Below are 26955 nucleotides of genomic sequence, written 5' to 3'. Positions count from 1 at the left end.
CCCTGACAGTCCCGGGGCTCCCTCCGGCTCTGGTCACCCCTGCGGCTCTGGTCACCCCTGACAGTCCCGGGGCTCCCTCCGCTCTGGACACCCCTGACAGTCCCGGGGCTCCCTCCGCTCTGGACACCCCTGACAGTCCCGGGGCTCCCTCTGGCTCTGGTCATCCCTGCGGCTCTGGTCACCCTGACACAGGTGCAGCGCGGGGCGAGGCCGCGCCAACGTCCCGGGGCTCCGTCCAGCTCTGGTCACCCTGACACAGAAGACAGCGCCCGGCGAGGCCGCGCACAGCCCTGCGCGGACGGCGAGGCGGGACAGCAGCGGCCGCTCGAGCGCCCTCCGCCGCGCCGCGCCGCGCGCCTGCCCGTCCGGGCCACCGTCGCGGGGCTCCGGCCCGGCTTCTGCGCACGCTCGGGAGGGCGGGCCGGCTCCGCGCGGCGCCGAGGACGGAGAGCGGTTACGTGGGCGCCGGCGACGCCGGGGCGCGGGCCGGAAGCGGAGCGGCCGGAGCGCGGCGCTGGCCCGCGGCGACGGCCCTGCGGCGGCGGGAGGACGATGAGGAGCGCCGGCAGCGGCGCGGGGGCTCGCTGCTGCGCGGCGCCCGCCTTCGTGCGCGCGGCCCACGGCGCGGCCTGCCCGCGAGCCTGAGTGAGTGCGGCCCCGGGGGTCGCGCGGGGGCGGGGTGCTGGCCCGCGGCGCCCGGGGGGCTCCCCGTGCCCGCAGCGCGGCTCGCGGGGCGTCCTTGCGGGGCCGGGCCCCGGAGCGCTCGGCACGCAGGGCAGGCGCCGGCGGCGTTGCACCCGCGACCGCTCCCCGGACCCGCCCTGCCACGCAGGGGTGGAAAAGTCACGCGGGAGAGCCGGTGCGAGGGCGGTGGGGTGCAGAACCGCGGGCTCTGCGTGCGGGTGACAGCTCCGGACCCGCGGACAGCGTGCCAGGAAGTTCTGGGGTGTTCGGCAAAGCCGTCCGGTGGAGTGGTTTGGGTTGGTTTTCCTTTTTCCTATCGTTCGTGTGGTGCAAAATGCGTTTTCAGTGTCCCTGGCCGGGTACCGTCGCTGGAAATAAACGGGTCGTTTTGCACCTGCCGCTGTGGACTGGGCGTCGCGTCGAGGCCCCGGGCGGGAGAGGCGGGAGTGCGTGGACTTTGGATTCGGATGCTGGGTTCTCAGTTGAGCATGCCTCAGTGCCCCTCTGCGGGTCTGCTGGGATGAGAGCTTCGACTGGGAAGTTCAGCGCGGTCTTATTCCACCAGTGTGATGTCATAACTGCCGCGCTCACTGGGGGTGAGGAGAAGCCCACCGTGGTGCAGGCGCCGCTCGGGAGCTGGACAGGCCTCAGCCCCGGTGAGCGGGGCAGTTCCTCCGCCACAGTGCGTGCCAACATGCGCCTGTGCACGGGGTGGTTGATGGACACCAGCGAGCGGGGGTCCGGGGAAAGCCTGCCGCAGGTGCCACCATGCGCCTGTGCACGGGGTGGTTGATGGACACCAGCGAGGAGCGGGGGTCCGGGGAAAGCCTGCCGCAGGTGCCACCATGCGCCTGTGCACGGGGTGGTTGATGGACACCAGCGAGGAGCGGGGGTCCGGGGAAAGCCCGTGGCAGGTGCCACCATGCGCCTGTGCACGGGGTGGTTGATGGACACCAGCGAGGAGCGGGGGTCCGGGGAAAGCCTGCGGCAGGTGCCACCATGCGCCTGTGCGCGGGGTGGTTGATGGACACCAGCGAGCGGGGGTCCGGGGAAAGCCTGCAGCAGGTGCCACCATGCGCCTGTGCGCGGGGTGGTTGATGGACACCAGCGAGCGGGGGTCCGGGGAAAGCCTGCAGCAGGTGCCACCATGCGCCTGTGCACGGGGTGGTTGATGGACACCAGCGAGCGGGGGTCCGGAGAAAGCCTGCGGCAGGTGCCACCATGCACCTGTGCAGGGACTACAGCGTACGGGGTGGTTGATGGACACCAGCGAGGAGCGGGGTCCGGGGAAAGCCCGTGGCAGGTGCCACCATGCGCCTGTGCAGGGACTACAGCATACGGGGTGGTTGATGGACACCAGCGAGGAGCGGGGTCCGGGGAAAGCCCGTGGCAGGTCGGCTTTGGGGATGTTGAGGCCTTGCCCTATTCACTTCCAGAGTGTACACAGGCTCTGGGCAGCCCCCAGGGAGGCCTGCGCACTGTTTACTGCAAACCTAGCAGGCTTTCTGGGTGCGCTTGCCTTTGCTTGCTTACCCTGCTGTAGCAGGTAATACAGAACCTGATTTCTGTCTCACAGGGGTAGCTTGCGTTTTTACGTTTGATCTCGGCAGATTTCAATTAAGTGTTTCAAATTCATCTTGCATGCGAGGAAAATATGTATTTAGAGAGTCTGAGAGAGTTGGTCAAAGCTACCTAGCTATTAACAGACCACGCCCCAAACGCTGTAGGCTTCTGCCTGGGCTCCCTCTAATAGCCCGCGTGGAATGCTGAAAGCTCGGGAGCAGGTGTGCTGCAGGTAGCCCTGGGGACTGGGCTCTTAGGCACGTAGCCGCTGCTGTGCCACCTAGGAGGTTACTAAGTGGGTCTGGGCCGACAGAGTGGCCCACCGGAGGTACAGAAGACGGTAGGCCCTAAGGTTTTTCCTGTCCTCTCTGCTCTGCCGCTGCTTACCTCAGAGGAATCCTCTGTTTCTCTGCTTTGTTCATTAAGAACCGGTTGCGTTACTGCTCAGAGAACCTAAAATCTTTGTTCAGTTGCCCCAGGAAGATCTGAGACCGTGGAAAGTAAAAGTGCAGTACCCCTCTGAGTGGACCTCAAAATGGCTCCAGTTCTTCTAAGTAAGATTGTGCCCCTCACGGATGCAGTGTTGCGTCTTCCGTAGCTATTGCAGGAAGCTTTCAACTCTCACCACGGTGCTCGCTGCTGAAATCCCTCCCAGGTGAAGTGTCTCAGCTCGAGACCTGAGCTAGCCCGAGAATCTGACTACTTGTGCATTGGTTTGATGTAAGACGTTGAATTCGAGGTTCACCCACCTAGTTTGTAGGTAAATTCTAGAGCATCACCCGTTCAGAAAGTTGGAAAACTGAGTTTCGTTATCGAACTTCCAACATCGCTCTTCGGTTTTAGGCGTGTGGGGTCCCCCCCCGTTTTTTAGCTTACGTATATTTATAATCTCAGCACAAATTGTGATTGGCTTCTGCAGTGACAATAATCTGCCATCTCAGTCCTCCAAAAGTTGAGTGCGTTTGCCAAGTCTCTCATGCTTCAGGAACAAAGAAAGCACAAAAATGCTAAGTTGCTGCCTGGTGTCATTTTTGAGGGAACCGCTCCTGCAGATGTAAATCCCGGTTTAAATGCTCTCCAATCTATTCAATTACTGTCCAGCGTTCTATAGGCAGTTACTGCTCATGCGTCCCATGGGACTGTTAATACACACTTTTTCATTATTGATGGCATGTGGGCAGCCATTAGGGAAATAGAGAATTCATTCTGTGGTGTCTCCAGCACACCGAGAGCAGCTGTCTGTGTTTCGGTTTCAGCTGCGCAGCTTGGGTGCTGGCTTCCCCGCCCAGTGCTTAGCAGAGACAGGGAGAGGTGAAGGAGTGCTGCCTTTGAGGCTCTCACTTGGAGTGTGCGGTGTCTCAGCTCCTCGCGGGGCTGTGGATGTCCGTCACTCGTGGGCTTGCCTCCCGTGCTTTGCAGTCCTCGGCGGAACCTGCCTGTTGTCCTGCGGGTGTGTTTTCCTGCTGTGTGAGCAGTTACTGTTCTTAAACAAGCTGCTCCTAAACTCACCAACTTAAGGAGAACTTCAAATCTGTAAAAATACCAGTGCACTCACCACTTGCGTCCTGTGTATCATATTTATAGTTAGTTTTTAGCCAGATTGTTTTTGGGGAGTTAATATTTAATCTACATGTAGGTAAAACGTCTTCTGTAGTTTACATCACGCTTTTGCTGTTGGCAGAATTAATAAACATAGTATAGAGTTTTGTAATGAAAAATAATTTCATGGGACAGTTCCATTGAGTAATCATTTTTAATTTACAGATAAAATGCTACTGAGTAAAGAACATTTAAGATGATTGAAAGAAATATATTAACAGTGTTCCTTTAAAAAAATAATTTGAAAGAGATTTTCCATCTGCTGGTTCACTCTCCAGATGTTTGCCACAGCTGAGACTGGGCCAGGCTGAAGCCAGGAGCCAGGGACTCCATCCTGGTCTCCCCTGTGGAATGCAGGGGCCCGAGTACTTGAACGATGGTTTGCTGCCTCCCAGGATGCACCCCGAGCCAGAAGCTGAAAGTAGAACTGGGAGTGGAACCCGGGACTCCCCCGCAGGAGGTGGACGTCCCCAGCGGTGCCTTTGCTGCTGCACCACACACCTGCCCGGCATCCCTCTTCCTTTGGAAGATGCAAGTCTCTGGGGCAGAGGCAGTGAAGTTACATACACTTAGTGCAGAACGGCGGTTCTGAACTCTGGTCCGAAGACCTCTTTATATTAAAAAAAAAGAAGAGAAACAAAGGTCCTGTGTATTTGGATCATGTAGATATTTGTTGTGTTAGTTAATACCATAGTTCATACATTAATTCATTTAAAAATAGCAGTATGAATCCTTTACCTATATATGTAGACAGTACTCTGTGCGAAACAACTGTAATTGCAAAAAACAGGAGTGTGGAGTTGCTCTGTATTTTGTAAGTAATTGTAATGTCTGCTTAATAGAAGACGTGTGTTTCTGCATTCAGGATCTTGTAGGTGAAATACATGAAAATCAGGCTCACACAAACCTACACTTGTAAGTGAAGGGGTATTTTAATCTCAGAAATGAGAATATTCTTTGGTACTGCAACAGCAGGGCACCTGAAACCCGAATCAAAGTTCTCGACTCTGTTGAAATTCACTGGTTTGTCTTACCGTGAACAACCTGCCCGTGTCCCACTGACTGTTGTGACATCACTCTTGTCATTCGGTTTACAGAGTTACTTGGTAAATACTGGTTTGATGTGTTATACAGATTTTCCGCATGGTGAAATAGAATATAAAGTAGTAGAAACTCAGGTTTGTTAGCATCATGCCCCCAACCCCTACAGTGCCGTTAGAAAAAAAAATCTCAGAAGTGTTGGGGAGCTATTGGCAACATCATTCATTTTCAAGAAAGTGTTTCCCCAACACCTGAATCTGAATAATCATACTAGATCAATTGTCTTTTTAAATTAAAATGCTGGCCGGTGCATTGGCTCACTAGGCTAATCCTCCACCTTGTGGCGCCGGCACACCGGGTTCTAGTCCTGGTCGGGGCGCCGGATTCTGTCCTGGTTGCCCCTCTTCCAGGCCAGCTTTCTGCTGTGGCCAGGGAGTGCAGTGGAGGATGGCCCAGGTGCTTGGGCCCTGCACCCCATGGGAGACCAGGAGAAGTACCTGGCTCCTGCCATCGGATCAGCGCGGTGCTCTGGCCGCAGCACACTGGCCGCGGCGGCCATTGGAGGGTGAACCAATGGCAAAGGAAGACCTTTCTCTCTGTCTCTCTCTCTCTCACTGTCCACTCTGCCTGTCAAAAAATGAATAAAAATTAAAAAAGAATTAAAATGCTACCGTTGGGCTGGCCTGTGGCTTAGCAGGTTAAGCTGCAGTGTGCAACACCATCTGCCATGCAGACATCTTTTGTGGGCCAGGTTTGAGTCCCTGCTGCTCCTCTTCTGATCCAGCTCTCTGCTATGGCCTGGGAAAGCAGTAGAAGATGGCCCAATTCCTCAGGCCCCTACACCCACGTGGGAGAACTGGATGAAGCTCCTGGCTTCAGCCTGGTCCAGCCCCAGCCTTCATGGCATCTTGGGGCACGAACCAGCAGATGAAAGATCTCTGTATCTCTCTGTCTCTGTGTGTAACTGCCTTTCAAGTAAAATAAAAAAAAATCATCAAAAAACAAATGTCACCTGAAAAAAGCAGCTAATTTAGCTCACAGTTCAGATGTATTTTGTTCAGTGTACAGCCTGTGTGGTTTCTGTATTTCCCATATAGCCACACACTTGTATGTGCAGTTGAGATACAATGAATAATTTTTACTGCTGCTTCCCTGATTATTTAAGTAAACTGGATCTGCTTTTCCGCCTTTGCCGTTGTCATCTCATGAGCATAAAGAGTGATAAACAGTGACTGTGACGCTTTACCGCCACTGCAGTGACTCCCATTCAGAGACCCGTGGCTTTACCCATTATTGCTTGCGCGTCGTCATGGGGAATATCAAGCAGTGAGAGGTAAGCAATGCCTCAGTATCATGACACTGCCGTCGTGGACTCCCTGAAAGGGCCGTGGGGACTTCCAGGAGTCTGCGTCCACTTTTGGGGAATGATTGGCGTTAGAAAGACCTCAGATTTAATCATGGATCCAGCTTCATGACTGAATTTCCTCCATGCTGCCCAACCAAGTATTAGTTAGACTAGCTTGAATGCGTCCATTTCCTGGGAAGAATTGTGCTGAATGTCTAAAAACAAGTGGTACAGGTGGGTGTCTGATAGAAAGTGGGAGAGCTTCTTTACGTCCGAGAGAGGTTTTGTCTTGTTTTCAGAAGTGTGTAGAGGATGCCAGTTCTCACAAGTGATCAGGCCTGGTGAAATCCGGAGTTTACAGGAATGATGTGGTGAAGGATCCATAGTTCAGCTTTTGATTTCCCTTGCTACGTAAGCGTGCCTCCAAAAGTCGGCGGAAAATGAAATCAAAAGGAAATGTACATTTCTGAACTTTTTGAAGACCCCTTATATTGAAGAACAGTTGTGATCTTTGGTTTTCCTTGTCTTCTCCATAAGTAAATGAACTTCAACGTTAGGTATATGGTTGTACATGTTCGCGTCTGTCTGCTGAGTAGCTGGGATTTGCTCAGGGTTACTGATCGTACCATGAGTCTTGTGGAGCAGGAACTGTAGCACTTTTTTTTTAGGTAGCCTGCAGTGCCTGAGCACTGCTCCACATAGCAGGTGTCTGCACACGTTCCTTGTGTCTGTGTTTAGTCCTTAAACAGCGCAGCGGCCTGCACTGGGTCTGATGAACATCCCTCTGCGAGGAGGCTGGGAGGCCCGGCCTTGGGAGGGCCTCGGAGGTCCACTCTGGGTTTGACAGCCCCTCTGGGCAGTGGTACTGAGAAGACCCCTGTCAGGAGGGGTTGGCATAATTCCTTGCCTCTCTGTTTCTTTTTTAAACATTAGTCTATGAAATAATTATCCAATTTTCTTAAAACCAGCACCGTTTGTGATCCCCCACCACGATGTGTGAGGGGAGCTCTCATTTAGGTAGACTTCATATGACTGGCGTCCCTCGCCGACTTACTCATTCACTCACTGTTGCTCACACAGCCGGCCAACACCATAGTCTGACAGCTTACAGCTCTAAGTTGTTTGTGTTCTCGTTCTTAAATTGGTCATTGTTCACCCATGCGGACATGAATCTAAAGACAAGGAGTATAAGGAGCCCTAGGAGTGGCTGAGGTAATGAGGGCCGGCCCATTCTCAAATAGCAGCATCGGATCTGTTGTTTGTATCACAGGACCAGAGTTCTTGTCTGTATCTTCTTTATATTGTAATAGAGATGACGTATGCTTCAGGGTATCGTTCCGTGAGAACTTAGAGGCGTCACTTTTGTATCAAATCACTGCATTTTGAAAGCACAAATTATTTCTAAAGCTGATCTTTTTCATTCAGATACAAAGCCGGTACATATTATAATACACCTATTTTTGGATAACTGTTGCATAATTAATTAGTGGCTATATTGCATACTGTAAAATAACTGCATTTTAGTCTACACATTGCATATCGAGCGTCACAATCAAGCCTGTTTTTGTAGGAATGTGTTTGTTTATACAACATACTTTCTTGCTCATAACTAACAAAAACCTTGGAAAAGCTTGGATGGGAAGGAAGATAACGTTTGGGTAAGTTTGGGATGTCAGTGAAGTGACAAGTAAATTGAGATTGTAGAACAGTGCGCCTGTAGATGGGGACTAATTCATACCCAGGTGTGGTAGTTGTGGCCAGGAGAAGGAATGAAATCACAGATGGAATGAACTTAGTAACCCAAGAGATGGTGGACAGGACCCTCCCAGATGCCTGTATGTAGGGGACTGGCTTAGAAAGCAGCAGGAATTTGAGTATCCTGGAAGCCGGAGGAGGCGTCTGCAGTGACGGCCACTTTGGGGGTGTGTTGTCATGGTGTGGGCTGAGGAAAGTCCTTGGGTGCAGTGGTGCTGAGTTTTACTTTTTGTGAGGCCTCATTCTGAGAGCTTGCTCCTCACAGCCTCAGGTGTTAAGTGGTTAATGAGTTGTTGGAGGTGATTAAAGCCACCGATTAGTGGGTTTTAGAGATATTTGACATGTGCGTCAAGTCTGATCACACACAAAGGCAGCATTGAGAAATGAAAGTCAGCTAATCGTTCAAGATGTAGACCTAGGGTGAAAAATATAATAATGGTGTTGCAGAGACTTACTAAAGGCTGTGGCCTCTCTGAGCGTTGTTGAAAGACAAGGAATAGAAAAGACACCATGTCAGCATCAAGTGCGTGGTCCACAGGTGACAACTCAGGTGGGTGGGAGTGGGCAGCACGCTGGCGTGGCTGCTTCATGCCCCCCAGGAGACAACCCCTTGCAGCAGTATGTGGGCTGGCGCTCATGGCCCAGCGAAGAGCAAGCTGCTTCCCCAGCCGGCCCTTTCCGCCACCACCGCTGGGTCTCAGAAACACAGCTGAGCTCGCCCATTCCAGGTCTCCAGGGAAACAGCGCTGCAAGGTTAAATGGAGGTCATTTTTATATGGGAAGGGAGGAAGCTCTTGTTAACCTTCTTAGTCAAGAGGTAGCTGAGGAAGTAAATAGAAGACTCCCTCCAGGTGCCGCTGGGGTCATTGCGGCTCCTCACTGACCACAGAACTTCTTGGCCGTGTGAAGTGTTTCAGTCTAAGCAGAGGACGCCCACTCATTCTGCTTTGCTGAGAGCCGAAGCATACTGAGTGAATGAAAAATCCTTCCTGGTATTAAGTCCACTTTTCTCTGGTCATTTGAGCTGGAATGCACTGATCAGGGAGTAGAGATGACTGGCAGGTTGGATAAGTAGAAGAAGCCTGGCAGTCCGTGAGTGAAGTCTGGTAAACCGCCAGGACGCTAGAACGTGTTAAAAGAGAAGACTCGGGCCACACAGCCAAGAACTGCGTTCATTAACCTGTGCTTGACAGAAACTCTCACTTGACATGATTCAACGTGAATTGACTTCCATTCCGCCTGCTGTAGTGCTAACAATCTATTTGTAAAATTGTTTCTCAGTGATTTAGTCAAAGTGACTGCAGGGATGTTTGTGGAAAACGGGAAGTTTATTGTATTATTCCTGACCAATGATAGATCCAAACAGATATGCCAGTTTTTCTGACATCCAGTCTTAAAGAAATATGCTCAGTTTTTTAGGATACGTGTCTATTTTCTTGGAATAATAATTGGACACCTTATTAGATTATTCATTTAAAGGATGTTTTAGTCTTCAGTATATTTTACCTACTATCCTTAGCCAGGGCTGCCTCACAAAATCGGTTTTTGACATTACAGATTTAAGTTCAGTATTGGGTCTGGCTATTGTGGTGCAGCAGGTTAAGCCATTTCTTAGGATGCCTGCATCAGGTGCTAGGGATGGAGGCCCCCTACACACACACACCATCCCAGCTTCCTGCTAGTGCCTGCCCTGGGAGGCAGCAGCTGAGGGCGTGAGTACTTGAGCTGCAGCCATTGGCATGGGAGACCTGGATGGAGTTCCTTCTCCTGACTGCAGCCTGCGCCAGCTCCTGCTACCATGGGCATTTGGAGAGTAAACCAGCAGATTAAAGACCTCGGTCTCTGTGTTTAAAGCAAATAAAAAAGAAACCTTAAAAATAAATGTTTTACTGGTGAAATCAGAAAACTAGATGCTACTTTTAAAAAATACCTTTTCAAAGTTCTGTAGTTGAAATCTTTTAAGTGGATTTAAGCCAAACAAATGTAAATATAAGGTTTGCATTTCAGAATCTGCTTTATCCATCTGTTGGGAGCGTTGTTGTTTGGGTATTCTAATACTTTTTGTAATGAGGACTTTGATTTGAAAACTGAGTCAGTTTACACCAGTGATCTAATTACTGGTATGCTTTGCTTTGTTCTCATCAAACTTACAGATTTTTGAATATGTATTTTCTGAAATCTGATTTTTGTATTAATTTTAGCAGAACAGGGTTAAGAAAGTAGCAGCACAGCCAGAATTCTATGCTAGTCACAAAAGCAAAGGAAATTAACATATTCACATGTCTGTGTTTATTGTTCATTTTACTTGATATTGCTTCCCAGACTTACATGGAGACATTTTAAAAATTCTTAATCTGAAAAGGACTTTCCCACTGGAAGCAGGTGATAAATAGAGTTATCAGCAAGTATATGATACAGGAAAGCCTTTAAGGATGATGCACCTTAAGTATGCTTTTTCCTGCTAAGTCACTAAATCATGTGTGAATTGCACACTTCTAATACCTCTGTCATAACAGGACTTGACTGAAAAAAACAGTAAATATTGACTTTTTTTGGCCAAAGAAAATCTTATTTACCAAATATTGTAGCTTTTTAATGCATATGTAGGATTTCAAACCTTGTTAATCCTAATCATTACACAAATGTTAAAATTCTTTTGATACATAAAATTAATGCCAGTATGGTTTCAGATCTGCCAATACAACTTATGGGCACAAATGAAAATCTTTCAGATATCACTTGTGCTTAAAAAACAAGACTAAGTAAGTATTAGATGAGAATTTTAACCAGTTGTGGTAGAGATTTGTCAAAACATGAAGAAGTGTAAATTGGCCCTGTCTAATTAAGCTGCTGACAAATAATTATAATAGATTAAAAAGCGATTCTGTATAATAGATGTTTTATTCGGGTGCTCTGTTGTAATTCTTCTTAGTCTGATTGGACTTTTAGCCAGGTTTAATGCCTGCAGTGTTCAGCTGTTCCAGGATTTTTTTTTGCCTCCCGGATTGTTTTTTCTGGATTGCAGCTAGGGCTCAGTGTAGTAAAACTTGCTACAACTGGGTGGCAGTGTTGGTTTCTGGGAAGCCAGACAAGATGCTGCTGGTTTATGCTTGGAAAGATTCTTTCCAATAAGAGCTAAAATGTGAACGTCTTCATTCAGTGAAATAATAGTGAAAAATCAAATTTATTAAGTCATCCAACTCCTTTAGTCTGATTTTATATTTTCTTTTCAGTGTGCACTTCTAGTTTAGTACATAGAAAAAGGGCACATTTTATCAGCTAATGGCACACAGCAAAATGTTCAAGAATCAATTACTAATAATTATTAAAATGAAGAATATCTTGTTAATAGTAGTTTTGTTAGTGAATAAAAGGGAATTTTGCATTTTTTAAAATTTGGTAAGTAAATATAACCAGATTAATAATATCTTAGATGTTTTGCTGTGTTAATACAACACATAAAGGTTTTTAAGAATTTATTTATTTATTTGAAAGAATTAGAGCAAGAGGGGGAGAAACAGATTCTCTGTCTGCTGGTCACTCCCCAGATGGCCACAGTGGCCAGGGCTGAGCCAGGCCAAAGCCAGGAGCTTCATCTTGGTCTCCCATGTAGGAGGCAGTGCCCAAGCATTTCAGCCATCCTCTGCTGCCTTTCCCAGGCCAGCCGTAGGAAGCTGGGTCAAGTGGAGTAGCCGGGACTTGTACTGGTGCCCACAGGAGATGCCGGCTTTGCAGGCAGCAGCTTTGCCAGCTATGCCACAGAGTGCAGGTAAAATTTTAGATTTGATAACAAAATTATCTTCTGGTAGTTTCTTTTCTTTGTTATCTTTATTTTTGAATCCCATTCTATTTTTTAGTAATCTTTAAATTTTTTTTCCCCTGTAAATAATTTTGCTTCATTCATTTCTTGGTCTCAAAGGTGACCTGTACATTTGTTTGCCACTTCCCCCGTGTGTGGGTTGCCCTGCATCGGCGTGGTCAGTGTTGACCCTCTGGTGTGAGACTTCAGTAAGAATTACACAGTGTTGCATATCATGTAAACATTTTTAATCATGTGCATGTAAAACTATGATAGTAGAGTCTAATGGTTAATTTAAATACAGTAAGTTCATCTGTGAATGCTCTCGGGTTGAGCAGGAGATGTTTTTATTCATGTCTTACACGAGCCTCTGTTTCGTCATATAAAGAATGGGGAACATGGCATGACTTTGTTTTTCTCTCAGATCCGTGAGAACGGATGATTGAAGGTATCTGGCAGTCATTAAGGACTGTTTCTTTAAGTGGATGCATTTTATTAATATTTACATGTCCCAAGTGTGGCAATGGATGGGTACTATGGACTGGAGACGGTTAAGAGCAGAAGGTACAAGAGGATTCTGGTACCAGTTTTGTGCATAGATTTACGTAGGACCCAAAGACACTAGGTTTTTTATATCATGGATCTTTTAAAATAAAAGATCGCTGATCTTCTCTTCCTCTCTTTCTCCCTCTAGGGTACTTTCAAAGAGCTACAATGGAAAAGTCCTGGATGCTGTGGAACTTTGTGGAAAGATGGCTGATAGCCTTGGCTTCGTGGTCTTGGGCTCTCTGCCGTATTTCTCTTTTACCGTTGATAGTGACTTTCCATCTGTATGGAGGCATTGTCTTACTGTTGTTGATATTCATATCAATAGCAGGTATTCTGTATAAGTTCCAGGATGTCTTGCTGTATTTTCCAGAACAGCCTTCCTCGTCACGCCTTTATGTCCCCATGCCCACTGGAATTCCACATGAAAACATTTTCATCAGAACCAAAGATGGAGTACGTCTGAATCTTATTTTGATAAGGTACACTGGAGACAGCTCACCCTACTCCCCAACGATAATTTATTTTCATGGGAATGCAGGCAACATAGGCCACAGGTTACCAAATGCGTTGCTCATGTTGGTTAACCTCAAAGTTAATCTTTTGCTTGTTGATTATCGAGGCTATGGAAAAAGTGAAGGAGAAGCAAGTGAGGAAGGACTCTACTTAGATTCTGAAGCTGTGCTGGACTATGTGATGACGCGGCCTGACCTCGATAAGACAAAAATCCTTCTTTTTGGCCGTTCCTTGGGTGGAGCGGTGGCTATTCATCTGGCTTCTGAAAACTCACATAGGATTTCAGCCATCATGGTGGAGAACACATTTTTGAGCATACCGCACATGGCCAGCACTTTATTTTCCTTCTTCCCCATGCGCTACCTTCCTTTATGGTGCTATAAGAACAAATTTTTGTCCTACAGAAAAATCTCTCAGTGCAGAATGCCTTCCCTTTTCATCTCTGGACTCTCTGACCAGCTAATCCCACCAGTAATGATGAAGCAACTGTATGAACTCTCGCCATCGCGGACTAAGAGACTGGCCATTTTTCCAGAGGGAACGCATAACGACACGTGGCAGTGCCAAGGCTATTTCACAGCGCTCGAACAGTTCATCCGAGAAGTCATGAAGAGCCATTCTCCTGAAGAAATGGCAAAAACGTCATCTAATGTCACAATTATATAATGTGTCTCCTTTTGATTAATGCATTGTGTTTTAATTTGTGCAGAATGATGAAGAATGTTCCCTTCCAGAAGTGCGTTACATCTGTACCTGTCTGAAGGGTGACATTAAACTATGAAAGGACCTCAGTGCTCCTTTGTTATGATCCAAATAGTTTTTTTACATTTTTGGAACTATAATTCCTGGGATTATTTCATACATTTCCATGAAAACTTTCAATGTCATTATGTATCCATATCTTTATTATGTCACTATAATAGAGATGATTCAAAAGTTTCTTGTTGCTAAAATGATATAATCTGTGTTATACTTGGGTTACTGGCTATCTGTGGAGAGATATATGTAAACAAGAAACCTTTGGATGTTAATCCTGTAGTAAATATTGGACAATCACGGTAAGCAAACTTATTCTGTAACTGCATTTTTCACCTTTAAAGTTAAAATGAGATGCATGATGGTATTTTATTCCTTGACTTATGCAATGCAACATTTTTAATGTAAATAGCACTGATCATATACGAATGTATATGGTTACCTGGGTTATATCTATTTTTATGTAAATTCTATTTTGTTTTTGGCAAGAAGTGAAATTGAGGCCTGTGTGCAGGTTGCCATTGAATTTTGCTCTGGTAAATGCTGAGATCCAGCTTTTTGTTACAAATAAACGGGACCCTGTTTTCCAATAGAAATGTACCGTGTTTTTGTTAGGTACAGTCTGGATCACGGCATGTGGAAATAGAAATCTAGAATTTTACTGCAGCTTTGGTGTGCATATTTGAACTTTTTAACATTTGTAATTTTGGTGGCAAGAATTTTAGCTTCTGTCCATTTTGTAAGTCTACAGCTGAAACACTAATAGCAATCATAGTGAAGATTAGAACTTGATAAAGAATTAAGTTAGGAGGTCTCTTTACTGTACATAGTATTTTACAAACATTTTCATATTTGATTCTTAAGTTCCAATACCTAAGATATCTCAAACCCACCGAAAGTGAGATATCAATTATTGGGCTTTTAAAAAATAAAAGTTAAATAAAAACACTATGTTCTTGGCTTGATGTTCCAGTGGTTGTAAGATAGAATTCCTGCATCAAAAGAAAATTTTAGAAGGTCATTTATTTACTTATATTAAAATATTTTACATGTAGGAATATGACAGGAATTCTAGAACATTTTGATCCAGAACCCATTGCCATATTTAACTGTTAAATTGTAGGTGAGAAGTAGTTTTTAGACATATGGAAGAGAAGAAAAATTTCTAAAAGATACTTGAGACCTACAGGATCTATTTGAACAAAAATATTAGCTATGCGGCATAATCATGCTTTTTGTCCATAATTATTCCAGGTTGTCCTCAACAGTTAGACGTAATTGACTGTGTACATTACTATGCCAGCTTTAACATGGTGTTTTGAATATTTCAGCTGTTCATTGGCTTTCCTCAGGCACCTAGAGCAGAAAAATAATCATTAATCTTGACTTTAATTTTAAACACTTTCCACAGAAACGGGGCTGGACATGTTTCTGCCAGACAGCATTACCATTCACTTTGTGCCAGTATTTAGAAAGAATAAATTATAGCAAGTATGTTTCTAAGGAAAAAAAAAAGTTTTCTATAAATTATGAACTGTAAAGAACGTCTTGCTTTTTAAAAAGAGTCAATAGTGTATATCATGGAAGGTGTATTTTGTATCTATAAATTCACCGCAGTCAAAGGCTACTTGTCACCGTGTCGATCTTTGCAATGTAGAGTGACTATCCTAAATAGTAACGTATTAAGAAAAAGGTTTATACAGCAAAGTGTAGTATGTTTAGCCATGTACTTAACATGGAAACCCTTGCCCTTGGGTCATTTTTTTTAAAGTTTACAGAAAACCGTATGTTTTCGTGTAGTCCTTTAGTCTCCTACACCTGGAGGAATTTCTCAGCTTCAGTTTTAAATGTTACACTGGTGAAGTGTAAAGTTTTCTTCATAGGTGTTCTGCTTTTATGCTGCTTTTCGCTGATACCACAGGTTGATAACTAGTGTCTATTGTGTATGTGCATTTTTTTTTAAAGCCACCAGTTCAAAAGATGTGGAGCACTTGTGGTGTGCCATCCCCTGCCTTCATTCTCTGAGATTTACACAACCTGTCTTTTTTTTTTTCCTTTTGTGCCAAGGGCAGAGGCTGTGTCTAGGATTGTAGTCCACCCATCTTCCCTGGCTTCGGTTGGAGACGTCTACTTACATAGGAGGGGTGGAGAGCACACTGTCACTGCGGGGGCCCTGAAGCCCGTGGCATCATTTTCTTGTGGCCAGGCTTCTTCATGAGTCACTGCTTCGTTTTGGGCCTCGCCCTTGGTGGGAATGGAAGCATGTCCATCTCGTATGTTGATTTCTGGCTCATTAATACAGGAGTGACTCTGAGTCCCTGTGTAATATCCAGTATTCGGCAATCCTAGAGTGCTCTTAAGTATGGCAAACCGATTCCTTTGGAATAAAATCCAAAGTCCAATATTTAAGGGGGATTTTTGGGGACCTGGGGTTGGAAGAATCAGTTTTTAAAGAATACTGCAGAACAAGGGGAGAAGCCATTTGTGACAGGTCAAAGAATATTAGCAGGATTGAACCAGGGAAGTGTGGCAGTTCTCAAATGTAATCAATAGTTGTGAGATTGGTGAAAAGCAAACATGCAAAACAAAAGCATTTCTGATGAAGTGTCTGGGGCCCCTGGTACTGTAACAACCCTCTGTTTCTGCAAGTAGATTTTTGAGTGTAAAGTCGATATTTTCATTAAAATGCAACTCGGTTTTTTTACAGGGATGCTTAAATTTATTTTACTGTGAGGAGTTGTAGAAAATGGTGGTTACACAGGTGACGGTCTTGGAATATTGATGATATTGAGGTCCTTACTGTTGAGAATTGGTGTGGTCTGATGCTTTTAAGAATGGGCTTGGTGGGAATACCTGTTACACACTGAAGGCCATTCCAGCCTCACAGAAGGCACCATGCAAGCTCACACAGTGCCAGAGTCGTTTTCTGTCAGGTTCTTCCCTCCTTGAGGTTCGGGAGGAATGAGACGTGGCTGAGGTCAGCTTTTAAGAGGGACGTCCCAGGAGTCGGGTCACCAGTGAGATACCACAGTGCTCCATTGGTCTTTCTCTTTTTCCTGTCACATTCGATGCTTGTTTCCTTAAAAGAACTGTGAAAGGAAAAATGAGTCATAACTTACCTTTGTGGATTATCCACTTAATTTTGTGTATTTTCGTATCACTCAGGTAAAGTTGGAAATGACAAGAGCACAGACATCTATTTTTTAAATTGATAAGGTAGAAAATGAAAAGCACTTCTGTTTATTCTAATTACCATATATGCACATCATCTTAGCTAATCAGAAATAATATATTCATTTGTTTGGCGAATTAAATACAGTCATCCTATTACTAGTCAAGAAATTTTTGCCAAATGGAACAAATATACCTCCATTTATATTTTGTATCTTCAAAATGCAGTTTAAAATAGGAATATGTATGAGACACTTTTTTACAAAAAGTGCCAGATATACATATATAACGGGTGTGTGTTTAACATAATTTATAGCAATTTCTGTCAGTACAGCCTATACAGAAACTCAAGTTGTCTTCAACATAGTCAAGTATATTCAGAATAAAAGAAGGTAATCCAGTTTCATAATGTAAGTTTATTTTTGTTATTTGCCATATTTGATTTCCAGCAGTAATAAAGTTTTATAACTCAGATTTGAATGTCATAGTACATTGTATGGTAACCACAGCAAGCAGACATTTACATTTGTTTTTTTACACTCAATTTCTTTTAAAAGTATACTTTCTATTTTTCTGTACTGACATATGCAATAAATTGATACATTAAAAGTTTGATTAATGTCTTAAGATAGTCTGTATCCAGTCTTTTTAATTTTGTCTTCATCTAAATTCTGTGGTAGGACATTAAAGTTTCCTTAATGATTGAATGAAATTTCTGAATTTGTACTGAAATTAGTGGATTTTGCTCTATAATGATGTGTATTAAAGTAATAGAATTTGGCCTTATATTGCCCTCATCCATTAGTATTACTGTCCCACATACTTTTAATTTAATATTAATATTTTCTGCATATGAAGTACTGGTGAATGACTGAGCCCAAAGCATTTCTTTAGTTGATGTAGGAATGAACAGATCTTAACTGCATAATCATGCCCTCAGATTTCATAAAATGCCTTTTCCAGAAATGTTTAGGGTTTGTTTTCCTGTCACTTGAGTTTTAATTAATGGTTTCAGAGGATTAAAAATGGCTGCATATGCATTCACCCTTTAAGCGTCTGTAGCTTGCTTTCCCTAAGAAACTTTCCTGCTTGAGCACCGTGGGAGTCAGTTGAATGATGGGAAGTGCGTGGTGCACCCTACATGGGCGCTTGCACGGGGGGATGGGGAGCTGGAGGCTCTCCCTGCCTGGGTAGGTCTGGTGGGAGGAAGAATCAAGTTCTACTCTGAAAGGTTATCAACCTGAACCCCAGCATGAAGCAGTTGTTGGGTATCTAATATTTTTAAAGTGTGTGAATGTGTGTGTGTGTTTCAGTCTCCAGCTGTACATTCTGTTAGTCTGAAAGGCATGAGCAGTCGTATCTGGCTAGGGAACGCAGTGCCTCTGTCTTGAGAGAGAAGATACTGAATCCCTGTGTAGTATCCAGGTGTTCCATAAGTTAATGCCATTGAGTTCCTAAAATGTAAGTCATGTGTAGTCCCATCTTACAAGACACAAGCTCTGAGTGGCTGAGCAATGTGCTAGATTCCCCGCGATGGAGGCAAAGTTTGAGGCACGGTCTGCAGTTCTAAATCTGGAACAAGTAAACGAGTTGACTCATTTCCTCAATAAACCGATTTGAAAGTTTTTATTCATGTTGAAATACATTAAACAGAATTACAAGTGGGCCAATTCTTCAGGGTCATTCCCAAAGAATTGCTGCAAACTGAAAATTAAAAGTCTAACACAATAAACTACATTTCCTTCAAAGCAGGTAAACAGGTGCTCCTGCGAGAAAATCTAGAAGTTAAACACATGAGATGTATCCTCTTTCCTTGGCGTTCAACACATAAGATGTATCCTCTTTCCTTGGCCTTTTATAAATAACCAAGAGTATTTACAAAGTGATTTGTGGTAACCCCACGCACATAGCTTCCCTACCGGTCCCTGGAATTATTTTATAATAGTCTGCATTTTTATTGAGTACTTGCTGTATACCAACTTTTGTTAGGACTTTTTGTCATTTATTTTTAAATGAATAGACTACAAACTGGTTTATAATTTTACTGTTCCCAGTCCATGACCATTATCCCTGATCCTAACCATAAAAATGTAATGGTCTTCCCTGCCCAAGGGCTTGCAGTGGCTGCATTTCTCAGTAGTTCAAAGTCAGACTTCTCAGCCTTTTACACACTAACCTTAACATTGTAAAAGGCAAATGTTCTTTCGTTCACGAATCAAATGCATCCTCCTTCTGTGCATCGACTCATGCCTTAACGTCTAGATTCAGTGCCCTCCCCCTCTCAGGGTCTCTGAGTCTCGAACCCAGATTCATTGTAGCTCTTGGAACTATTGACTCCATTCCGAATACCTATTGAACTCAGTGTATTTATTTTAATACTTGGTTATATTCAATTTTTTTTGTTGTTCTCTACTCCAAACTATCTTACTTTTTTCTGTGTGTCTTGTTTGTGTTGGCTGAATACTGGATCCAAAGGTAGCAGGTTCTAATCCCTGGAATCTGTTTGCTGCCTTATAAGGAAAGAGGATATTTGCAAATATAGTTAGATGAAGGTTCTGTGTGTTAGAAGCTTTGTGAATCCTAGCACCAGTGTCCTGCTGGAGTTAGAGGGAGATTTGCAGCCACTGAGAAGGATGCATGAAGACAGGTAGATCACAAACCAAGGAAGCCAAGAGATGGAGCAGCCACTAGGGCCTGGAAGAGGCAAGGAAGAGACCAGGAGACCCTCGAGACCCTCCGCAGGGAGTGTGGCCCTGCTGACATTTGATCCCAGACTCAGAGCTTTCAGAGAGAGAACGTCTGTTGTTTGAATCCTCCAGGACTGTTGTAGCTTGTTACAGGTTCCATAGGAAACAAGTATGTTGCTATCGGAAAGTAGGATGTTGCTGCAGTAAATATCTAAAAATGTAGAAGTAGATTTGAAATTGGATAATGGGTAGAGGCAGGACCTTGGGAAAGCATACGACAAAGTAGCTTGCCTTGAGGACAGTTGCTAGACATACGGTCACTGAAGGCACTCCACTGAGATTCAGAAGGAAGCAAGGAACGTGGTCGAGAAAGTCTAGGCCTGTAAATAGTCCAGTAGTCTTGGACTAAGGGGCCCTGCCTCTCACATCTAGTGAAAGTAAGACAGGGTGATTTAGTTACCTTTTTGATTTTTGACAGGCATAGTGGACAGTGAGAGAGAGAAAGTCTTCCTTTTCCATTGGTTCACCCCCCAATGGCCGCTGCGGCGGGTGCACTGCACTGATCCAAAGCCAGGAGCCAGATACTTCTCCTGGTCTCCCATGTGGGTGCAGGGCCCAAGCACTTGGGCCATCCTCCACTGCACTTCTGGGCCACAGCAGAGAGCTGGCCCGGAAGAGGAGCAACCGGGACAGAATCCGGCGCCCCGACTGGGACTAGAACCCAGGGTGCCGGCGCCGCAAGGAGGAGGATTAGCCTATTGAGCTGCGGCGCCGGCCATCATTGTTTCTTTAAGATTGTATTTACCTTTTAAGGTGTCAACAAAGCACTGTGCAAACCAGAGGGACTGTCGTGAGCGCCTGCTGTCACGCAGCTCAACAGTAGCAAGTGTGACGTACAACTTGTCAGTCACGGGGAAGAGAGGAACACACAGACACAAAATTGTCTTTTCCAATTTTATTATTTACGCGCCGGGGACACACCAGGGGTTTTGTATCACATTACTCATCAGCATGCTCATTGGGGTCAATACACTTATCAGTACCAATATACTCATCAATCTATCCTATTTAATACACTTAGCACTAAACTTAACACTATTATTTAATGTGACTTAACTATTTACTCAACTACTTAACCACTTAACTACTTGACTTAACCACTTAACTACTGAATACATATACCCAATCTTAACAATATCACTTATCTGCCAGGCAATCAATATTATTATACCACAAATCACAACAAACACTATTAAAATAATCTTAAGTACTATCACAATGAACAATACACGCACAGCAAAAGATTCAATACATAACACTGGTTTGCTATGTATCTAGGCTCGCATCACTGTCACGAATGTGTTTCTCCTGCGGGGAGTGTCCAGAGTCCAGTGTCCCAGCAGGGACGGAACTCGGACCAGTCACTTACAGGCAGGAAGTTGTGGGAAGGTTGTCTCTCTGGGCAGTAGGCTCAAGGTTCCAGGCAGACGACAGGCGAGAAGTTGAAGCCCCCTGCTGGGAGGCCTGGTCCGGCTCTGCGGTCAACTCCGACAGCGGGCTGGTAAGGACTCCAGGCGAGGCGGTGAGACGGCAGCTCCACTGGTCAGACAATGGCCGGGCAGCAATGCAGCAGCTCCAGATGGCCTCTTGATCCCGGTCACCTTGTGCCACATAGCAAAAGCCAGCGGGCTGGCTCTTCCACTGCAAATGCGAGGAGATCCAGAGGTTCACTCGCACTGGGCCACACGCACACACACACACTCACACACACAAAGTGGGATCTTACAGCTCAGGGACAGCTCTGCAGGCCGGCTTGTGCTGCTACCTGCTCCACGCAGAGTAGCGGGCTGCCACTTCAGCCCCGGATGTGTGGAGATGCAGAGGTTCACACGCACCAGGCCCCTTGTCCGTGGTCGGCTTGTGCCGCTATCTGCTCAGTGCAGAGTAACTGGCTGCCCCTTCGGCTCCAGATGTGTGGAGATGCAGAGGTTCACACACACCGGGCCCCTTACTCAGCTGCAAGGCCGAAAGTGTCACAGCAACTTTTATTAGACAGGAATGAGACTGGAACAAGACAGCTCATGTGGCTAGAGCCACAAAGGCACGAAGGCACGGCGGCTAAGGCCGCCCAGGAACAACGGCTAGAGCCGCCCAGGCACAGGTGCAGCTCCGAGAGCTGTGGCTGGGACAGGTCAGGAACGAGTCAGGATCTCTTCAGTGACAGCTCAGTGACAGCTCGGCTCAGCTCCGTGCTTCTTTCTTCCACTCCCGGTGGTTTACACGCACCAGGCCATGATCCCCGAAAGGATGGAGAGCAGCACCAGGGCTCCCCTTTTAATTCTCATTTTTTGGCAGTCCTCCAATTTGCCATCAGACAACTTGTGCAGTTTTACTGGTTTTTACTTACGTTTGAACGGTCCAGTCAGCGTGGGTAGGAGGGTATTGCCCACAGAGCACCGTCAGCGGACTGACCAGAGATGTCTGCCTGGTGTGATTAGGGGCGTCTCCCTAACAGCCATTAGGCATTGCCTCAGCTCCTGACTTATGACTCCACTTTACTTTTATTTTGTGGCTAGTGGTCACTTCTTAACTCAATGTTTTACTGTGTTTCCACAGTTCATCTCCTTTTCAGGTAAGCGGTGGTGATCTGTGACTCTTTTTGAGATTCCTGTGGGATTCCCCACAGGGACCTCAACTGCCTTCAGTCTAATGTCTGTCTCAAATATGGAATTAGAAATTTAAATAAAATATACAGTGAGGAACCTTCATGGTGTTTTCACTCATCTTTGAGAATTTTAAAAATAATGTAATGATGTAGTTTACAGTTTGAAGTCCAGCTACATAGAATGTGTTTTCTCCTTGCAAAAATGTGGTTTATATTTGTACCAGGTGTCTTCCTGAGGTCCAATTTTACTCATTCATCTTGTGAATATAATTGAACTGCTATTGAAGGTAATTTTCTAATATCATTAATTTAAGGAATTTTGTGACTGTGGGGTATTTCCACTCCTTGTCTTGGTTTCCTCATACACTAGATGGGATTTTGCTTAGTACCATTGTTCTCACATGGAAAACTAGAGCCATATAGATTTCCACAATTTTGATCAAAAACGCAGGCTGTCTGCTTATAAACATACATGTTTACTTTCAACAAGAAAACTCATGTACATTATGGATAAATATAATTTCCACTTTTCACTATTCTTCATTCAGTCATGGAATAGAGAAAATTTGTTAGCAGTCATTGAATAAGCATGTCTTTTATCAGTTTAAATCCCCTGGGCATCACTCATGAAAGAACTACAAAAGTCCCTGTTTTCACATGGTAGTTGAATATTTAAATTAATCAATAGTTCTAGTTCTCACAGGCCAATTGCAAGATCAATATAACTTTTGTTAATTATGTCCCATCTAAGTTGATTTTGTAGGCTCAATTTAGCAATTATACTATTCTAGGTGCTGACACACAAATCCTAGCATTGGCATAGATAGTATACTTAGGATATGATCATACAAAAATATTTTAAGTTGACATATCAATAACTTTCCTTAATATTATCCAAGCCACAGCAGCAAATTTTTTAAGTTTTATAAGTACTCTTTTAACTCAAGCTATAATAAAATTGTATGTGTATTTATTGCATTCAAGAGGTAAAGATGTTAGTCTTTCAAGAGAAATACCAGTGTTTATGCTGTCCCATCTGAAATGTTCCGTCTTCTTGCAGTGTGCTTGAGCAAGCTCCTACTGTATCTTGTAGTCACATTTGTAGAACAGTTGACCCTTAGAGAATAGCTATGATGTTGGATAATTTTTTATTAAAAATTAACAGCTTTTGTATCTTCAAATAGAGAACATTACAAAGGAATTATGGAGTTGAAATGTACAATCACTAAAATGGTAAATTCACTAGACAGGATTAAGTGTAGCCTCAAACTGGCAGAAGCTTTTATCAAATTCAAAGATGGTCTAATGGATATTATGCATTCTGAAACAAAGAGGAAAGGCGTGAAGAAAAGTAAAGAAGGCCTCAGAGAATTGTGCCAAAATATTCATAAGGGATACACAAAAAAGATAAAAAAGGAGCAGAATAAGTGTCCAAAGAAATAATGAATAGAAACTTCCCCAATTTCATTGAAACATCAATCCAAGATCCAAGAACTCTAAGTAGGATAGGCACAAAGTGACCTGAACCTAGAAACAACATAGTAAAAATGCTGAAGAATACTTGAAAATAGAAAAAGAAAATCATGTACAGTGGAAGCTCAATAAGATTAACAGCTGACTAATTATCACAAATAGTGAGAGACAAAGGGCAATGGGATCATATATTCAAAATGAGAAAACTGTCCAACAGGAATTGCATTAAGAAAAACTCAGAAATGTGAGAGAAATAAAATATTACTGGAAGAAATTATGGAGAATTTATTACTAACAGAACTTCCCTTTTGTGAGTACTAATGGAAGTTAATTCATCATGAAGACAAGGGATCATAAGATAGTGTGAGTACACAGGCACACAGAAGGGATGAGGATAATTCTGTAATTAAAATAGGCAGAATAGACACATATTCTCTTTGCCTTCAGTTATTTAAAAGGTAGTTATAAACTATAAAAATAAAACATAAATATGTTTATTATTTTGTGGGGAGCAACCCGGACTGGACTGAATTACTGGAATTAAGACTTATTCTATGCATCTGCTCTCCCACAACATGGCACTGGGAGAGAAGAAAGAGGCTTCTACACAGCTGCCTCCAGTTCAGCCAATAAGCTGCAGGACCTGCTCCTGATTGGAGGAGAGCAGCGTACTCGGCATGTGGGCAGCCAAGTTAGGATTGGCGGAGGAGGACTATAAAGGAGGAGAGAGACAACATGCAACAGGAACATCTAAGGGGAACACCTGTGCAGCCCCCGAGAGAGCCGGCCGGCGGTGTGCCGCTCCCCTGCGGAAGTGGGGAATGTGGCCAGGGGGAACTGCCCTTCCACGGAGGTGGAAGGGACGGTAGCCAACCCGGGAAGAACCAGCAGCAAACCTGGGGAGGGCCGAGCAGACGAAAGAACAGCACAGGGTCCTATGTCGTTCCTCCACGAAGACGGGGAGCGACATAATGGTGCCGTGACTCGGATATGAAGCCTAGGCAGGGTTTAGTGTCGTTCCCCCATGAAGACGGGGAGCAACATTATTTAACAATAACAATGTACAAGGAGTCTTTAGGAAAAAAAAGTTGTTTTGCAGTAATGGAATGACCCCAGAGAGAAATTTGAATCCTTAAAGACAAAAAAGAAGATCTAGGCCGGCGCCGCGGCTCACTAGGCTAATCCTCCGCCTAGCAGCGCCGGCACACCGGGTTCTAGTCTCGGTTGGGGCGCCGGAGTCTGTCCCGGTTGCCCCTCTTCCAGGCACGCTCTCTGCTGTGGCCAGGGAGTGCAGTGGAGGATGGCCCAAGTGCTTGGGCCCTGCACCCCATGGGAGACCAGGAAAAGCTCCTGGCTCCTGCCATCGGATCAGCGCGGTGCGCCGGCCGCAGCGTGCCTGCTGCAGCGGCCATTGGAGGGTGAACCAATGGCAAAGGAAGACCTTTCTCTCTGTCTCTCTCTCTCACTGTCCACTCTGCCTGTAAAAAAAATTAAAAAAAAAAGAAGATCTAAAATGATTAAGATACATAACAAACTACAAATATATACTTGCTTTGTTTATTCTAGGTTTCCTTGGGAAGGAAATAAAGTTAATTACAGAAGTATATAAATTTTAATTAGAATTTATGTTGATTTTATAATGTATAGATAGTTACATGTATAACTTTGCCACACAAAGCACATAGAGAAGAGAGGTATACTGAGTTGCATTTCTTTATATTGTTAGAATTAAGTTAGTGTAACTCTCAAGTAAATCTTATATAATGTATGATAAGCCCTAGAGCAACCCGATAAGAAATAACTTAAAATATACATGGAAAAAAGTCATTAAATGAATTGTATATTACATTGTATATTGTATATTACGTTGAAAGTATTCTATTATAAGTGAAAAAATAGAGGACTATAAAAGCCATTAGACATACAGTAAATAAAAACTGAAATGGCAAATATACATGCAACTGTATCAGTAACATTAAATGTAAATAAATTGTAAAATAAAAGGAAAATAAATGATACTTCAAGCAAAGAGCAAGCATAAGAAAACTAAAGTGGCTATGCTTCTAACAGACACTGTGATATGGTGATCAGTGCTCCCAAATGAGATGGGGAGATCCTGGGTTATCAGTGAGCCTGATGAGTTTCCCAGCATCTTTATGAGGGAGGTGTGATAGCAAAGTTAATAGTAGGAGCTACAATAACAGGAACAAGAGATAGTAGTGATGTGAGGAAGGAGTTACTAAGGAATGCAGGTAGTTATGGGAAGCTGATTTTCTCCTTACTGACTCCATAGAAGCCAGCTCTGCCAGTACTTTGATTTTTAGTCCATGGGAACCTATTTAGGTTGTTGCAGAATAGTAAAAGAATATTGATGTTATTTTAAGCCCCTAAATTTTTAATAATTTGTTGGAGCATCCATAAAAGATTAATACAGGCAGAATAGTTTTAAAATTAAAAATGGTATTAAAGGGCACATTTTATAATGATAAAGGATCAACCCAGCAAGAAAATACAGCAACTATAGACATATATGCATTTTACCATGGAACCCAAAATATGCAAACAATGACAGATATTAAGGGAGAAAACAGACAAGGTGTAGAGTTGAATACCACACATTCAGTAATGGGATAGAACAAATCAGCAGAAGCTTAGCAAGGGAATAAAAACACATTATACAGCACTAGTGACACTACAAACCAATAGACCTAATGCACACTTAAAACACTAGACACACACACACCAGTAGAATGCAAAGCCTTCCCAAGTAAGTGTGAACATCTTCCAGGCTACCATCTGCTAGGACACAAAATCTCAAAAGGTTTTAAAGGGTAGAAATAACACAAAGTATGTTCACTAGTGTAAGCACAAATATTTGGAAATGAACACAATACTAAATAACAAAAGGGTGACAATAAATTGCAAAGTAAATTTGGATATACTTTGAAATGAATGGAAATAAAACAGCCACCATAGCAAAATTTAGCATACAACTAAAAACTTAAGTTACAGTTTCAGGGAAAATTGCAAACCTTAAATATTATCTTAGCTAATAACCTAATATTTCACCTTGAGTCACTAGAAAAAGAAAAGCAGATTAAACCCAAAGCAGGCAAAAATGATAATAATAAATATCAGCACTGAAATTGATAAAAAAGAGATGCATGAAATAATACATGAAAATCAATTAAACCAAAAGTTAATCCTTTGCAAAGGCCAATAAAATATTTAAAACATTTTACTACACTGATGAAACCAGAGACACAGAGATAGTGACAGAGGTAGGTACAGAGAGAAAGAAGAATCATAATAATAAAATCAAAAATGGAAGGCACATTACTATTGAAATTACAAA

General features: G+C 44.0%; 1 protein-coding gene across 1 annotated transcript; it reads left to right on the top strand.

The window, feature by feature from the left end:
- Positions 1-436: 436 nt before the first annotated feature.
- Positions 437-17408, top strand: ABHD13 (abhydrolase domain containing 13). Its single transcript, XM_051849983.3, has 2 exons — positions 437-645; positions 12481-17408. Exon 2 carries the CDS (start codon positions 12501-12503, stop codon positions 13512-13514), a length of 1014 nt encoding a protein of 337 aa, XP_051705943.1. The 5' UTR covers positions 437-645; positions 12481-12500; the 3' UTR covers positions 13515-17408.
- Positions 17409-26955: the final 9547 nt, after the last annotated feature.

Source organism: Oryctolagus cuniculus, chromosome 9 (genome assembly GCF_051225735.1).
Source record: "Oryctolagus cuniculus isolate XC-2025 breed Fujian yellow rabbit chromosome 9, ASM5122573v1, whole genome shotgun sequence".
NCBI lineage: Eukaryota > Metazoa > Chordata > Mammalia > Lagomorpha > Leporidae > Oryctolagus > Oryctolagus cuniculus.
This window is presented reverse-complemented; position numbering and strand designations above follow the sequence as displayed.